We start from the raw sequence: 15,850 nt of genomic DNA on the forward strand, positions 1-15,850 counted from the left end.
GACGGCCGTGGCAAACCTCTGCTCACTTAAATATCACCGCTAATTAACACGGAGAGGTGCCTTGTCAAACATGTGATGGATGGTGGCAAGCCGATCGCTGCCTTCGAGCACCTGATTCCTTTATTAATCAAACACGAAATAAAGAGACGCTTCCACACCTCGGGAATAACGAGAAGGGCGCTATTGTTAGAAGGGTTTCGTGAGAGCTATCTGACAATAGGAACAGAACGGCAACCAACACCATGGGGAAAAAATACATTTGACAAGACAGATTGCCTAAATTGCGTGAAGTTGAACAGTGTGTGTAGCCAACTGAAATGTAGGTTACATGAGTTGACTATCAGAGACGAGGTTCAACAGGAACTGTCTAGAAAATGAAAACGGTGTTTTTACATGAATAAAACGAGCAGATAGGTATTAAAGATTTAGCCTACTCTGTTGAATAATCTGTAGACTTTTGTAGTGACTAGACTCACCTTTTATAATCACCTCTCTACTGAATGGAACGACTCCAGTCTATTCTCTTAAGGCTTAATTCAAAGCTGTGTAAGTTCAGCATTCTCTGCGATGATAAAGTGGTGTCCCCCCATCTTTTCTCTTCTCCCTCACTTAAGAAGGCCCTGTGTTAAGTGCTGTGGACCTGTGCAGTAAATCAGGTACCAGAGAAGGAGCCAATATCTCCCATGGGCCAAAGCACACACTCCCAGCAGCCTTCAAGCTGATCTCATCCTTCCTACCCCGAAGCTTTAATTAAAGGGCTGGTCAATAAGAAGGGGAAGGTTCTCGAAGGGTTGGCCATATTCTCTGTCACACACATTTTTATTTTGCATTATTCTGTAGAATGTTGGAGGTTATATAATTAGATGTATTTTCAATACATTTTAAGCAATCCATCAGTATGGATATACTCTGAAAATAAAAATCCATGATTCCTGGAAGGCAGGGCTGGACAGTTCCAGGAAAAAAGGTAAAGGTAAAGGTCTGTTGTTGAGCAACACAGAATAGAGCTCCCTCTTGTGGTGGATGTGATGTAATTAACAACCTTGGAATGATTATTGTTGTATAAGAAACAAACAAAAGTTACACAGAACACTATCAGTCGTTAAAAATAACACATCAAAGATTTAAATAAGAAAAAAGACGTAAACCTTAAATTCATACCAACCTTTTGCATTAGTATAAATGCTCTGAATCCAGATGCCATTCAACAGATTTATGTGAACTTGTGCCATCTGCTGGTAAGATCAGTAAAATGACAATGTGGGAAATATCCAGAATCTAGATTTATCTGACTGAATCCCAATGACAAGTATCAATACAACAATGGATGGATCATATGAATTAGAGCACACCAACTTAAAAAGAGAAACATCTTTATTCAAGCTTGAGGCCCTAACTTTCCATTAACTACATTATGCCTTACTGGGTCAAAATGGACTTTACCTGTGATAGGACTAGAAACACGGTTATAACAAAGATCTTCTTTTCCAAAAACAAATGTTATCTTTATCAAAAAACATTCTTACTCTCTTAACCAAAAACAAAATGAATATAAAATCCCTTAGTTCAGTTATCTTGGGGGATCACAAATGCATGCAAAAAACAAATGATAAAAAAATAACTAATCATGACTGCTACTAGACGGGCACTAGTGGCAGCACTGCCTCTACTCCTAATACACTTTAAAATATATATATATTAACTTCAAATCGGCGCTAGGGAAACTGTATGAAGTCTCACTGAAAGGTCCAAAACTGCTTTGATATACTGCAACTAAGAGTCTGACTGTAATACGCCTGGTCTACAAAACCAGTCCCGTCTACGCAGAGAACATCTGTTGAAGCTGACAAGTGTCCTCTAGGTTTGGGCTTTGTCATTCCAGTGTTTACAGAGAACTTTCACAACGGGGTTTGAAAGAATCCCTGGGTTTCCTTTCCCACTAGGTCAACATAGTCATCTTCACTGAAGATGCCAGGAGTAAAGTAACAGACACAATATGGCGTGGTCCAGTTAAGAGACCAGAGTCAGAATGGGTCCATGCTGACAGGTTCGTCCTCCCGCTATGGGACGACAGATAGGTGACATTGGACCAGCTTATCAGAATACTGTAACACTGAGTTATAGGGGGAGGGGGACAAGACCAAGGGGTTTCCATACAGGCTGACACACAATTAGAACTAAAAAAAAGAAGAAATAAACAATACAAAATAAAACAATTAACATAGTACTATAAAATACAAAAATCTTCTGGGAGCAAAACTGTAATTTAATTGAAAAGACAAAGTCTGTTATCTGAAACGACAACAAGGAGATGTTTTAGAGGTAAACATCGGCACTGACCAGTGTTTAACAACTTTTTTTTTTTTTTTTTAACCGACCAGTGTCTTATCTTGTGTAGAAAGTTAAGTTAATCTTTAACATTCTTTAAGCGAACACAAAAGTAGGGCTGGATGGATGTGTGGACAGAACAAATGACCCCATTCTCGATTGATCATTACTACATCAAGGCAGGATCGGCTAGTCACTATATCTGTTCACTGACTAGTGAACTAGTATTGTCAAACCATTCACTAAAACAAGTAGGACAACTAACTAGTATGCTATCAGTAGAGTCTCATTAAAACCAACTTGATGGTGGATGGGTGCTGGCAAGGCCACAAAGATTTAGGTGTTCTCAGATTGCCATTCACACATTCCTGTCCATAGGAAGTGGCAGACACCAGAGTTCTCATTCCAGGTTACTGTTCAGTATTGCCCAATGGTGAATAGATGGGAAAAGCCAAGTGGAAGGGGGCCTGTGGATCCCACCTCACACTACCCACCTCACAAGGAGGATCCTTACTTACAGGCGGTCCACAACACCTCTCTGGGGATGAGGCTTCTTGTGTCTGTTCATCAGTTATTGCCTTGGTAAGAAGACAGACAGCCTACTTTAAGCCCACCGTCCCCTCTGACATCCCTGTTTTGTCAGTACCAGATTCAAGACGTTATGGAACAATTACAAAAAACAAGAATAAAACGAGTACAAAATAATTCACTATCCCAATCTCAGGATATGAGCTGGTGAGAGAACAAATTAAAATGTTTGGTTCGTCACGTCTTAGCTGGCTCGTGGCTGGCCGATTCTGCAGTACTGGAGTGCTCCAGCACGTGGCAGCACTGAGCGGCAAGCCAAGTCAGGATGCCGTCTTGTGTGAGTGTGGGTTTCTCTAAAGGGAGGACGGGGGGAGGCCTGGGAGGGAGGTAGGGATGGGGGGGGGGGAGGGGGGTAGCGGTCAGACGGTCAGGCGGTTGCTGGGGGGTTGTAGGGGGCTCCACGTGGCCGTGTGAGAGGGAGGGTCCTGGGAGTACGAGCGGCCCTCGCAGCACGCTTGGCCCTCCTCCTTGGCCACGCCTCCCACCGAACACAGGCGCCTGTGCCTCAGGAGGCGGTCCGTCCTCGAGAAGTTCTGGATGAAAGAAGTGGAGAGAAAGAAAAAAAAAAACGCAATACATGGAACCAGAGAACAGGGGAGGAATGGAACATAGGTCATACATGGGTGTGCATGTTGTCCTACTTGTTGGCAGCGGTCACACTGGTAGGGCTTCTCTCCACTGTGGACCCTCTTGTGCCGGTCCAGGTGATAGCGCTGGATAAACCGCATGTCACACACGTCACACCCGAACGGCTTCTCACCTGAAAGTAGCAATGTGTGTCAGACGTACGTTTGTTCCTGCGAGTTTAGGGTATCTTTTTGTCCTGGTATCTGGGCACAGAACGTTCTACAACCACAGCTTTGACATAATCCCATCACCTGTGTGGGTGAGCATGTGCCGCTTGAGGTGGTAGCTACTTCGGAATGCACCGTAGCAGTGCTCGCAGATGAAGTTCTTCTGGACCTTGAGGGAGTTGTCTCCATCGATGTCCATCTCCACCTGCTGGGACACACAGGGGGGTGTTCCCGGACACGGTGAGGCCTAGTTTGAGATAATTCCAATGGTGGATTAATATTTCCATCTCTTCAGAAGTCCAGAATCCAGCAGTGTCTATATACAGGAAGTTGGTCGATGATGACTTGGGCATGTGCGTACGTTGTGGTGCGTGGGAAACACTTACCTCTACTTTCTCTCTCACTTTGTTGGGCGTCCCTGATTTCCGGTGCTTCTTCTTGGGTTGCATATTCTGGTTTGCCCGCATGTCCTTTTCCTCCAGCAGCCGGGACGAGTGGAACTCTCCATCCTTGCGGATTAACTGGGGGAGGAACAAAACATGCTCAACCAAAAACAAGGATGGAACAAGTCAACTGAGGGCTAACTTCCTGGACACAGATGATGCCTGGGATTGGTCCAGGATGCCGGGATTGGAGTTCAGTCCAGACCCAGGCATGAGACCGTGTTCAGGGAGGTTGCATTATATGCAAAGCAAACGAACGGCATTGAGACAACACAACATTGAGAAGAAGAATAAAGAAAGCCCTTGTGTTTGGACGGCAGTGTGCTGTCGCTCACCAGGGGCGGGCAGCTCACCCCTGAGGGCAGGACCATGTGGCTGTGGTGCGCCTGGTGCCCGTGGTGCCCGCCATGGCCCTGGTGACTGTGGTGGTGGTGGGGATGGGAGTGGGACTGGCTGTGGTGGGACTGGTGGCTCTCCTGGCTGCTTCTCTGGCCCTGGCCGTGTCCCTGGCCCAGTGGTGACATCATCTTCTTCTGGCCTGTCATGTTGTTGGCCTGCATCAGTGCCATGCTGGACAGCACCGCCTCACAGCCCAGCAGCCCAGCCTGACGACACAGACGGACATGTTAGGGAGCTGCCAATGTTCGGGGTAGGAGGGGACCAAAAAAAACCTCTAGAACAAAACAAGTGAGCGTAAAGGAAAACGTAAGTCTCCCCGCCCTGCATGTAGGCTTACGGAGTCTGAAAGTAAGGCACAGAGACTATAAATAAACAAAAACAATGAAGGTGATTCTGGAAATGAGAGGAAATCCACTGACCCATTTCATATGGTCTCGCACTGTGTTGTTGGGATGGTGTGTCATCGTTGAATGGGTGTGTTTTGGGGAAACAGAGGGGGGACTTCACTCAGGATGAAAGGTACTGGAAGAGACCACACCCACCCAAATCATCAGGGCCCAAAGCCTGAAAATAGAGGAGGGACGTGAAGCCAAGATTGATTGGTCCGCTTCTTTGACTCGTTTGTTAGGGATCAAGATGCCAATCAAATTAAAATCAATGTCAGTGAATTTAGTCATATTGTCAAGTCTGTTTGTCATGGTCAAATAGCAGGCTTGGAAACCCAATGGTTTGGTGCATGCCACCTCTTCCTGAGGTGAACTGAATATTAGTGACAAACCTGGTTAAGCTGGAGTGTCAAAGAAAAAACAGGAATAATGAGAGGGTAGCAAAAAAACTGTATAAATGTTAAGTATGCTCTGAAATGCAGGTTTAAACATTTAAAGTTGAAACTCAATAGACAAAATATACACGAGCAAGGAAGCAAGCAATAAACACTACAAAAACAGTTACAGGCACAAACCAAGGTATCTTACATCTTTCTGTTAGCTAGTTTACATCATTTTCCCTTTAAGCTGGCTCCTTATATTCACCATAAAGGATTTATATAAACTCAATAAGTGAACGTTGCTGCCTATAAAGATAAAATACAACATTTACTAGCTTGAGATGAAAACTGACTTATTAATGGCAGGCTAACAAGCTAACTAGCTAGCAGTTAGGCTTTCAATCAATGAGTTTGAGGCCGAAAATCTAACACACATAGATCATGCCAACGACGGAAATCAGGTATAGGATTAAACTAACTATTTTGTGAATCAGCAACGGAACGTGTAATACATGTGGGTAATGGGCCAACACACAAGTTAATCTCACTGGCGTTAGCTTCCTAGCTGGTACTAGGCTTTGGAGCAAAACTATCCTCGCACCCCCACCCCCCGCCCCAGACAACACAACAACAGCGAGGCAGGGCGTGCGGGTTGAGCGCCGACTACAAATTGCAATAAGTATCATTGGCTTTATTTCTTCAAAATACTTTACCTATATATACTGAAACACAAAAGCTTGTTTCTATGTACGTAATTACGCAAGTCGTTTACCTTTCGTCTTTCCAAGTTTCGCAGAATAATATTTCTTGTCGCACTTCCAATTTTTCTCAGTTTACAAACACAGGAAACGCTACCGGAAGTGTTCCCCGGGGAGAGGGTAGTCACCTACAGGCTATAATGGAACATATAATCCGCCATGTTGGTAAGGATTCTTTTCCAGCGGGAAGTTCAACCTCTCCAATCACATACATCTCTTATCCTGGTGACTCCACAATGCCATACATAATGTTTGCACTTTTACTTAAATAAACAGAACACGACCATAACCATAATATCTGGTATGTATGTATTTATGGAATGACATTGCTTATGCACTGAACAATAATACATTCATATACACTATCAAGTACAGTTTATATTTGAAGCTGGTCTGCATGGTTGTATATGTAGGTATGAAGAAACAAATAAGGTGAATCTGTCATAACACTTCTTCCCCAACATTTTCATCACTGTTAGATTGGTAAACATGTAACAATTATTTCTACTGACATCCACTACCACCCTGATAATACAAACATGAATATAAATCAAATGAACCGTGCATGAGAAATGCAATATGGAATACAATGCATTTTTTACATATTCGTTAATGACCTGTAATGGCCTCTAACAATCAGTGCAAATCTATTACAGATCCTTCCCCAGCCTCTCTATTTCATCCAGGAAAAAGTCCATGTCTTGTTGGGACACGTAAGGAGAAAGGACCACCAAGCGGAAAAAGTTGACGTTGTCTCCTTGTGGCTGGTACCCCACCATCATGCTCCCCTTCTTCATCATGCGCTCCTTCACCACAGGAGCCACCTGAGGACCACAAACAGGAATCAAATCAAGAACAGTGGGTGCTTAGGTGTTCGTTCTATCGCACGCTGATCTCCACAGCGATGTTGCATTTTGACACCAACCTTTGCCAGCCTTTCTTGGTAGTCTGCATCCTTATTCCTTCCCCTTAGACTGGGTGGTATGAACCAAAAGCACACGTTCACATACTGCGGCTGTTCAAGGAGATAAGAGCAGTGGAGTATGAGTGGAGATCAATAAAATGAAAGAGGTCTCATGCTACGCTAACAAATGGCTAAATATTGAAGCAGAGTGGAAAATCCCCAAAAGGCAATTGGAGGATACTAAGGGGTGACCTATGCTTTTCTCTCAAGTGAAATCTTCAGATCATCTCTGTAACATGTGTACAGTAACTATGTGCATGGGGATGATTAATGATTGACTTACCTTCTCCAGAAGTTGAAACCCATCCCTTTTTACCAACTCCTCTGTTACATATCTGCAGGAATAGATTGGGCACAATCTTTATAATCCTTTTATGATGGACATCATAAAATCATCAGTTTTGATCTTTCATTTCAGATATCGAGCATGATTGTTGCTAGCATTTATGTCTTGAAAGTAAATTATATGGTAAAATTTGAATTATTTGTAATGCAAGTTTTTTGGGAGGTGTATCGAACCTTGCGAGGGCAATTGCCTTATCGATACGGGCCGCAAAGCCTTCAGAACCCAAAGCCTTCCACATCAGCCACAGCTTCAGACAGTCCACTTTGCGGCCACACTGGATGGACTTGTCCCCTGTGTCCAGACTCATGTCATAGAACTTATCCTGCTGGAAGAGGTATGTGGCACTGGCAGAATGGCTCTTATTCAACAGGCCCTGGGACACGAAGAGAGAAAAACTTGGTTTTAAAAAGGTGTTGTTGACAACTTTACGCATATAAATGATTGTGTAAAGGACAAACAATGTGGAAATGTATTGGAGTCGGAGCTCATCGATGTCTTTTGATATTAGACTTGAGCCTGACAATGTTGGCTAACCGTGGTATCCTTGAGAAGAATGACAGAGCACTGCAAGCCTGTCAGAAGCATCTTGTGTGGATTCCAAGTCACTGAATCGGCTCTGATCACAGAAGAACATTACTACTTAGTATTCGTTGCAACTCGTGGGTTGAAGACAAGTCGGCATGCCCAGCCACGTTCAGGACAAGCTAAGACATCCAACACATCGCAGGCACAATGCCATACCGCACTGTCAACTCCTTCCCCTAACTGAGAACACACCATTTTTTAGCACAAACATGACACCTACCTGTTGACTCCATTCATGAGATGCCTATGTTGCTTGGAGAACAGCACACTTGCTCCCCATGCTGCCTACATCACAAAATTCCACACTGCCTTGTTATCTAGTCAATGGGCAACAGAGGTATTTTGCAACAGCCATAACATCATGATAGGATAACGGTGATGGCACAACTGTGTTTCTTCAAACTCATTTCTTCATGTACTGTAAACCTATCTGAAGAACTTACATCTACATGCATCCATATCTTGTGTTTCTGACAGACATCAGCCGTGCGGTTGAGATCGTCGAAGGAGCCCAGCACGGTGGTTCCTGACGTGGCGTGGACGAGGAGAGGAACTGCACCCTGGCAGAGGCAGGAGGCTGGTGTAAGAGACCTTATAAAGCTATTTGAACCCCATTTACATTATCAGTAGGAATCTTGGCACAATGCAGTACAGTACACAATGCACAGGCACACCTACACATGCACATACACACACACTGTCTCCCATTTCCTAACATAAGACCACACTAAAGGTGTGCACGTGTTGAATACAAAAGGAGCCAACTTGCTTGTGATTTGGCCAGTGCTATTTTCTCATCCAGATCCTCTGGAATCATGCAACCCCTGCAAACGACAGAGAGGACAATAGGGCAACAAAAGACAGCCAGATAGATAAGAGAAACTTTTGTAACGTCAACCAACAATAAATGACCTATTGACAGCACACAATTTCTAGGTGAGGTTAATCCAGGTTAACCCAAATTACCTGCTGTCAGCCTTCACCATGAAGACGTTGTCCATCCCAATGCCCAGGAATGAAGCTCCTTTCTGCACAGAGTAGTGGCTCTAGAGTATATAGGAAGGCATCTTGTCAACATTTGTAGTGTGACCTGACATCTTTTTAAACAAGAAAATATAACTATAGATGTTAAGTTTATATTTCTGTGGATCTGCTGGTGTATTGGACCCTTACTCACAGCATGAAGGGGTTAAATACATTACAGGCAGTTGCAGGCTTTCCCCCTCACCTCTTTGGATGCAAACACAGCTAGTCGTGGAAGGCCCCAGAGCCCTTGACCTTTGACCTGCGGAAAGGTCTTGTAGCGTGCCAAGTTGAGAGCGTACATATTGGAGATAGAGCCTCCCGGGCAGAAAATGCCATCCCCGTCGGTCCACCCGACCATCGCACGCATCTTCCTCAGCACCTCGTTCTCCATCAGAACAAATACCGGCGCCGCCTCGTACGTATACCTGCAGGAGAGTGGACAGCAAGCACAGGTCCTTCATCTGTCAGATGGTGGGATCTGAAACACCAACCTCCAGCAAGGAGATCTAAATGTTCTGACATTAATGTTCTGAAATCATCTAAATATGTGGGCTTTGGAAGCAGGATAAATCATCACACTGACATTGTTTCTAATCACTTGCAATTGTGGTGACAGATAATCAGATGCTATATTTAAGTGTGAAGGAGGTGTGTGTCTTTAATGCCCCTACTGGCTTGTGTTGAGAGCCTCAGTGAGAAAGCGTCCTGTCAGTGAATGGTAGTCCACCCCGGCAAACTGCTGGTTTAAGAACCGAGGGTGACCTGAAGAGACAGAACATAAGGAAATCATACCATTATCATCATCGACAACTGGCCCAACATAATCCATGTGATGCCTTCAGCATAGGAGAGATTCAGTCGGGTCAACTCTCATCCCTGTCAATCCACACTATGTATCCATGAATTCATCCTGTACACCACTAGGTGTATCCTCTGTGGAGAGGTCTTACTCACTGGTCTTGACGCTGTACTTGGCCACGTCCTGGACCCTCTGGAGCAGCTGGGGTTGCTCCTCGCCCTTGTCCCTCAGCTCCAGGTCCAGCAGCGCTGACAGCTCGTCTGGGTCCCGCCACTCACACACCTGCGGTTGAACCACACACGGTTCTGACATGATCCATTTGTAATGCGGATGCTGCATGATATTGATAAAACAACATCTTATTGGATGCCAGTTAAGCATACACATTGGTGACAATTTTAAGGATGTTGATTTTTTGCATTTATATATCCTAAACAAACCCAAACACAGTCACACCAATTTGAAAGACAAATGTATCATGCCTACTATTTTGCCGCAAATCACCACATGTACTCTCTTACAAAAAGTGCTGTGCATTAACCTTAGTCTTATCAATCAGCATCTGATAGCCTCTGATGGGACATAGGTAGATATGTATCTGCAGGTTATGACCATCTTTTTATTCTTGTCTATAGACCCCCTCTACACTTATGAACAACTTTTAAAACTATTTCAGCAGAAACCTGTTTTTGGACAAAGCAATGCGATAAAGGCAGACCTTCTCGTTCACATCTGTACCCTTGCGTAGCACTTCTGTCATGATGATTTTAAAAGCTTCAGTCAAAAAGAGCTGACCATCGGTGTGGTAATGCGAGGGGTCGTTCAGATCCAAGCCATTGTTTGGAGTTAAACCGTTGGCCATTTCGTTTCCTGCAAATGGGGGAAGGCGTCGATAGTACAACAATGAGGGGGGAAAGCTCAAATCAAGAGATATACTATACAGATTACCTGTTAAAATCCTGTGTGATGCTTTTGCTCTTTTGCCATCATGTCAAATCAAATTATTTGCCTATCGTATGCAGTTGGATGTCTTACTCACCTTGGGGTTTCAGCTGAGTATAGGCTATCGAATAGCTGCAGGTCTCCTCCTGATCAAGATCTCACTGAAGTTGGATTGTGTGTCTTCACCATGTCACGTCATGATGTAGCTTAAATGGGAGGTCCTTATCCAGTTCACTTATTATTTTCTTAACCAAGGGTAAATTAAAAAAAATTAAGTAGAATAAAAAAGATCCATAAAACCGGTAGCCTAATCTGATACACTACCCTAATTGGTATCCGACGTGTTAAACGCCCAATTCCCTCAAATCATTATTTATTTCCATGGCAACTGTATTTTTTTAAAGTAGGCTATAGCCTATAATCAACCTTTACATTTTGAACCGCCCCTTGTGAAGTCTATGCCATCTCAATTTCTTACTCATAGCCTAATTAAAATTCAGAGGGTGCGACAGCTGCTACAATTTGGATGGATAACAAGTTAGCGGACCGTCCTAGCTAGGCCTACAATGTGGCAATTTTCCTCTCTTTTCAAGAAATGTATATAGACTGATAACAATGTTGTCGAATAATCTCTGTGTAAACTTGCATCTGTACAACGTGCAATTCTTCAACCTGCAACTTTGCAAAACATCAAAGGAAATTTCCATTCAGTGAACAGGTTAACTTTCACCTCAGTGGAAATTTACAGTAGTCTTACATGATCTCCCCTACAGTTAACTTTTCCTGGAAAGCTGTTGCTAACAGTATTGCTGATTCGCAAATGATTTTCCTGCTATCTACTGGCTTATCAAGTATATGGTGATTTACAGCCTGTAACAGCATACTGCCATCGTGGTAGACAAGATGACCCAATTTTCATGTTACAATAATTTAGGTTACGATAATGTAAACTAGGTATACCGTATGTCGTCAAACCTTTACTGTGTAATCTCACTGGGATATTTTAAATTTGCGTGATTTGTGATTGTTGTCACACCATTTAAAGGGTGTGAAAGGAGGGATTGTTAGAACATTTAAAATATCTGGTTGAATGTCTTTTTAGTGTTCACACCAGGTAGTGGTGTCAAAGGAGGGATTTGGAATTATGAAGGAATTATATCTATACTGCTAATCCAATGCTGCTACAACAATCAATACCATGTGCAGACCACAAATGCCCTGGACATCTAATTGGATAACCACATCCCCTCCCCGTGGTCTTCTGACCAATCACCTAACAAACACCTCCCTCTCTTGGGGGTACAAGACCTGTCTCCCGAGGACAGGGAGACAGAACTTGGACTGGGCAGAACTCTCTCTGATTTCTGTCAAGACTACTTTCGCAATGAAGGCCTTCGTTTGATCTATTCTGAGACATCTCAGACATCTGAGACCTCTGTGAAGCTGCATAGGCATCAACTGATTTACTGTTCTGGACTGAGAACATCCTGGTGTGTTGTATTCATTGTTTATTGCATAATTTCTTATGAATAAACTACAAAGAACATGGTGTGGAATGTAACTTGTATCCTTCTCCACCTAGTTTGACCCACCATAACAGCTACCATCATCAATAATATTTTGTATCCTTCGTGTTCCAAGTACTGCAGTCTTAACTACTCAATTAACATTAAAGTCAACTGTGCACCTTGTTTACGTGAGGCTGTCGTAGTGCATGAAGGCTATTTAGAATGTTCCAGACTCCTGCAAGGAAACGCTCTTCGATGCAAGAGTGGGCGTGATATAGTGTCATCTTGTGGACAATAAAAGTTCTGGATGGGACAGACTTTGAATTGAAAAACATTCCCACTGTTGATGAATGAGTAATCGTAATGAGACTTTTATTCCTGGAATTTTCAGTAGCCGCTATAAGGCAGAATACAAAGTACATTTACATTTAGTCATTTATCAGATGCTCTTATCCAGAGCGACTTACAGTAAGTACAGGGACATTCCCCCCGAGGCAAGTAGGGTGAAGTGCCTTGCCCAAGGACACAACGTCATTTTGCACAGCCGGGAATCGAACTGGCAACCTTCAGATTACTAGCCCGCTTCCCTAACCGCTCAGCCACCTGACTTCCTAAGTAAGTATAAAATTCTAGTAAAAAATTTAATAAACGCAACACCATGCATTCCTCATCTTTCACAATTATACATAATTTGGTGACTAACAGGAAATAGGCACATAGGCTACACAGCATACTGCAGAAAAAGGACAACAATCCATTACAATCGATTTCCATTTAGGCATCACATAGTAATCATAAAATGATCTTGGTTGGATAAAAAAGCACTTCAGAAGGATATAAAACATAATTGGAGTTGACTATTACCGTTGGATAATAATGTGACAACTGTCCCTTGGAAGATTTGGAATTGTTTATGGTCCTGTATTGTGTAAACCCGTGAGGACCTGCTGTTGTTTAGATGTGAACTTATAGGGATCCCATGATCTCATTAAGCTTTAGAACATGATCGGACACATCAAACCAAAGTACAAAGATAGGCTTACAGAATATAAAGTCGATATCAAAGTTCCCACTGTGACATAATCAGTCAGGCTAACACTGCAGGGAAACCTGCAGAGGCACAGCCATGATGGACACAGCCTGTAAGGGGCTCATCTGGGCTCCAGGAGAAAGTCGATACTGTCTGGTGGCAGCGCCCAGTCGTCCTGGCAGAGCAGGGCATGGAGCCGGACTGCCGTGGCCTCCTGCCTCTGGCTAGTTCGCCAGCACAGCAGCATGGCGAACACGCGCTCTCTGTGGCTGTTGGGATGGTCCTCCTCGATCTGCTCCAGCCTCACAGTGGCGATGTCCAGGGCCAGCCTTCCGATCTCTTTCCAGGAAGTCCCAATGTTACGAGCCAGCTTCATCAGCTGCTTCTCCTCTACCAGACTCGGGGCTACCACAATGGGACACGTGGGTTGGTTACTGAAGTTAAGCATCATCGTGTTTTGCCTGAGTCTCCTGAAGGTCACTTACCACCCTTGGATGCCTGTTTGGCTGGTATAACATCCTCTGATGCAGCAGCCTCTCGTTTCCTTTGTTTTTCAGCTGTCCCCAACACAAACACAGCTGTTATTAAGTTTACAATATGTAAGGGGGGGGGGGGGGGGTGGAGATTTCCATGATGCTGGACAGCAAGAGTATGTCACTTTACCTGTAGATTGATTGTGGATCTCTGGCAGTTTACACAGGAAATCCAACATGGGAAATGTTTCTTGCATAGCATTTCTCTTCAACAGTTGTAGAAATATTTTTGAAGACGCATCCCCTTTCTGGATAACATTATCCAGTAGGTCTCGAATGTTTGCACTTGGGTCTGTTACGGCTTTGACTTGTTTGTACTGTTGATCTGTAAGTAGGCCGAGCGAGTCTGCGTGCTGCAACACATGATCAGGATCTGCACTCAAAATCTCGATAAGACGGCTCTTCAAGCTCCGAAGCCACTGGCTGCTACCTTCTCCATCCTCGGCCATAACGTAGTTTTACAACACTCACTTTTGGACCTGAGAAAACGATTGTAGCAATATTTTAGAAAACTGACAAAGTGCCTAGTTAAAGATAGCTTTCCATATAATGATAAATACATTTACACTTCTGTAACATTTTAAAATAATGTAATTTCACTCCCTCGATTACTGTTTATGATTTACTGATTTCATGGGCAACCCTGAACCAAGTTGAAGTTGCGGCAGTACAGTAGCCTAGCTGTATAATTACTGGCTCATTACCACACAATGCGTAGTAGCAAGCAAAACATATAGCAGACTGGCTACCTAGCTACATATTATACAAGACAGATTCATGCATGAAAAAAATTGTGAAACAGTAAGATAAAAGGGGTTACAGTTTAATCATGTTGATACAATGAAACAGTACTCAAAATAAAGACGTCCTCCAAGTTCCGCCGTCATTCAAAGTTTACACATTTACTTCGTCACTTGTTTACCTGTGGTACTAAGATAGTATACTGCCACCTAATGGACGGAGGCCACAAGTCTAGTGGACTCACATTATTGAAGCGCCACTAGGTGGACAAATAAACATCCTGCAAGTTGGACCTGCACTGAAATCTGGCGTCAAAAATCCCTCTCTCTTTCTCTCTCTTTCTCTCTCTTTCTCTCTCTTTCTCTCTCCTTCTCTCTCTTTCTCTCTCTTTCTCTCTCTTTCTCTCTCCTCTCACACACACTTTGGAGACATTAGATCTTCCAGGTAGGTTATTTCAACTAAACCATGTCTGCCGGGCAAGATGGTCCCTCCTATGTGAGAACTTAAAAGTTCAATGCGAGCTCTCAAATACATGTTGTGACATCTCCTCAAAGAGAAGGGGAATCGTGTAAACATCAAAATAAATATTTAATTGGTGTGTTAGAGCACAAATAGGAACCGGTCGCAAAATTGCAAAATGTGTTTGTTTGCGTGTGTGTGCTTCTGTGTTTGTGAGCCTGTATGAGAGAGAATTGTGAAGGACACGTATCTAAGGAGAGAGAGGTCAATGAAAGGGTAGATACATGATTTATACCTCTGTTCAGAAATTCATTTCAGATGAAAAGATGTCTGAGATGCATTAGTGATCTAATACAATTACAAAGAGCACTTCGACTTTGGTTCGCTCACCACCACAAAAACAACAAACAGTAAGTGTATCTGTGCTAAAATTAATATAGCTCTTTTAATAGTCTTTTATACTCCTTGTCTTCAGTAACTGGCATTGTGTATGTACACACACTAGACTGTGCTTGGCAACTGCTTCAACAGAAAGCCATTTTACTGACAGCAGGTCTGAACAACAAACAAAGCTGCAGAACTCATTGGAGCCTTTTCTTAGCTCATGTTAGCAAGGTCAAGTCCAATCATTAGTTGACAGAAAACATCAGGATGTTGCTTTTGATTGAAATACATTTCTCAGTGTTGACTTTCACCTTATTTCTAGAGTGAGCCACAGATTGTGTGTGTATGTGCATGCACATGGGATTGTGTACGTGTGTGTCTGCCTAGTGTTTTTAAATACACCAGTGCCATTACACTGTTGATCTGTTGAAGGATTTGATGAATCAGCTCACTTCAG

The 15,850-nt window shown here is 43.3% G+C and overlaps 4 protein-coding genes across 7 annotated transcripts; all 4 read right to left on the reverse strand.

The window, feature by feature from the left end:
• Nucleotides 1-1,356: 1,356 nt before the first annotated feature.
• znf740b (zinc finger protein 740b) lies at nt 1,357-5,105 on the reverse strand. 4 transcript variants are annotated; one of them, XM_067239359.1, is made up of 6 exons: nt 4,972-5,105; nt 4,507-4,758; nt 4,097-4,231; nt 3,795-3,957; nt 3,558-3,676; nt 1,357-3,449 (listed from the first exon to the last, which is right to left on the reverse strand). In XM_067239359.1, the coding sequence occupies exons 1-6, from the start codon at nt 5,014-5,016 to the stop codon at nt 3,276-3,278; spliced, it is 888 nt and encodes a 295-aa protein (XP_067095460.1). In that variant the 5' UTR covers nt 5,017-5,105; the 3' UTR covers nt 1,357-3,275. The 4 variants fall into 4 exon arrangements, with proteins under 4 accessions (XP_067095460.1, XP_067095463.1, XP_067095462.1 ...); XM_067239362.1 differs by having other exon boundaries at nt 3,795-3,915; nt 4,489-4,758; XM_067239361.1 differs by having other exon boundaries at nt 3,795-3,918; nt 4,489-4,758.
• Nucleotides 5,106-6,164: 1,059 nt separating this feature from the next.
• Nucleotides 6,165-8,525, reverse strand: csad (cysteine sulfinic acid decarboxylase). Its single transcript, XM_067239363.1, has 7 exons — nt 8,415-8,525; nt 8,192-8,256; nt 7,921-8,002; nt 7,560-7,759; nt 7,324-7,375; nt 7,002-7,091; nt 6,165-6,900 (listed from the first exon to the last, which is right to left on the reverse strand). The coding sequence occupies exons 1-7, from the start codon at nt 8,424-8,426 to the stop codon at nt 6,727-6,729; spliced, it is 675 nt and encodes a 224-aa protein (XP_067095464.1). The 5' UTR covers nt 8,427-8,525; the 3' UTR covers nt 6,165-6,726.
• Nucleotides 8,526-8,594: 69 nt separating this feature from the next.
• Nucleotides 8,595-10,662, reverse strand: LOC136945254 (cysteine sulfinic acid decarboxylase-like). Its single transcript, XM_067239000.1, has 7 exons — nt 10,515-10,662; nt 9,952-10,078; nt 9,669-9,759; nt 9,200-9,422; nt 8,938-9,017; nt 8,737-8,795; nt 8,595-8,605 (listed from the first exon to the last, which is right to left on the reverse strand). Exons 1-7 carry the CDS (start codon nt 10,656-10,658, stop codon nt 8,595-8,597), a joined length of 735 nt encoding a protein of 244 aa, XP_067095101.1. The 5' UTR covers nt 10,659-10,662.
• A 1,966-nt stretch (nt 10,663-12,628) lies between these two features.
• On the reverse strand, nt 12,629-14,680 carry zgc:174906 (uncharacterized protein LOC571548 homolog). The gene is made up of 4 exons (XM_067240668.1): nt 14,662-14,680; nt 13,940-14,288; nt 13,762-13,833; nt 12,629-13,681 (listed from the first exon to the last, which is right to left on the reverse strand). Exons 2-4 carry the CDS (start codon nt 14,256-14,258, stop codon nt 13,398-13,400), a joined length of 675 nt encoding a protein of 224 aa, XP_067096769.1. The 5' UTR covers nt 14,259-14,288; nt 14,662-14,680; the 3' UTR covers nt 12,629-13,397.
• Between the last annotated feature and the right edge of the window lie 1,170 nt (nt 14,681-15,850).

This window comes from Osmerus mordax, chromosome 7 (assembly GCF_038355195.1).
Source record: "Osmerus mordax isolate fOsmMor3 chromosome 7, fOsmMor3.pri, whole genome shotgun sequence".
NCBI classification, from domain to species: Eukaryota; Metazoa; Chordata; class Actinopteri; order Osmeriformes; family Osmeridae; genus Osmerus; species Osmerus mordax.

Bases quoted from the DNA above. Each gene is read 5' to 3' on its own strand.
- znf740b (XM_067239358.1), bottom strand. From the start codon at position 5,016: ATGACACACCATCCCAACAACACAGTGCGAGACCATATGAAATGG. The intron at 3,958-4,096 runs GTAAGTGTTTCC...ATCTCAAACTAG, and splicing joins AAGTGAGAGAGAAAGTAGAG to GCCTCACCGTGTCCGGGAAC. The intron at 3,677-3,794 runs GTGATGGGATTA...TGCTACTTTCAG, and splicing joins GCACATGCTCACCCACACAG to GTGAGAAGCCGTTCGGGTGT.
- csad (XM_067239363.1), bottom strand. The intron at 8,003-8,191 runs GTAGGTGTCATG...TTCTGTGATCAG, and splicing joins CTCATGAATGGAGTCAACAG to AGCCGATTCAGTGACTTGGA. The intron at 7,092-7,323 runs GTAAGTCAATCA...CTCCTTGAACAG, and splicing joins GGTTTCAACTTCTGGAGAAG to CCGCAGTATGTGAACGTGTG.
- LOC136945254 (XM_067239000.1), bottom strand. From the start codon at position 10,658: ATGGCCAACGGTTTAACTCCAAACAATGGCTTGGATCTGAACGACCCC. The intron at 10,079-10,514 runs GTCTGCCTTTAT...GTTCAACCGCAG, and splicing joins GTACAGATGTGAACGAGAAG to GTGTGTGAGTGGCGGGACCC. The intron at 9,018-9,199 runs GTGAGGGGGAAA...TATATACTCTAG, and splicing joins CTGTGTTTGCATCCAAAGAG to AGCCACTACTCTGTGCAGAA.
- zgc:174906 (XM_067240668.1), bottom strand. From the start codon at position 14,258: ATGGCCGAGGATGGAGAAGGTAGCAGCCAGTGGCTTCGGAGCTTGAAG. The intron at 13,834-13,939 runs GTAAAGTGACAT...TGTTGGGGACAG, and splicing joins GATCCACAATCAATCTACAG to CTGAAAAACAAAGGAAACGA. The intron at 13,682-13,761 runs GTAAGTGACCTT...CCATTGTGGTAG, and splicing joins CAAACAGGCATCCAAGGGTG to CCCCGAGTCTGGTAGAGGAG.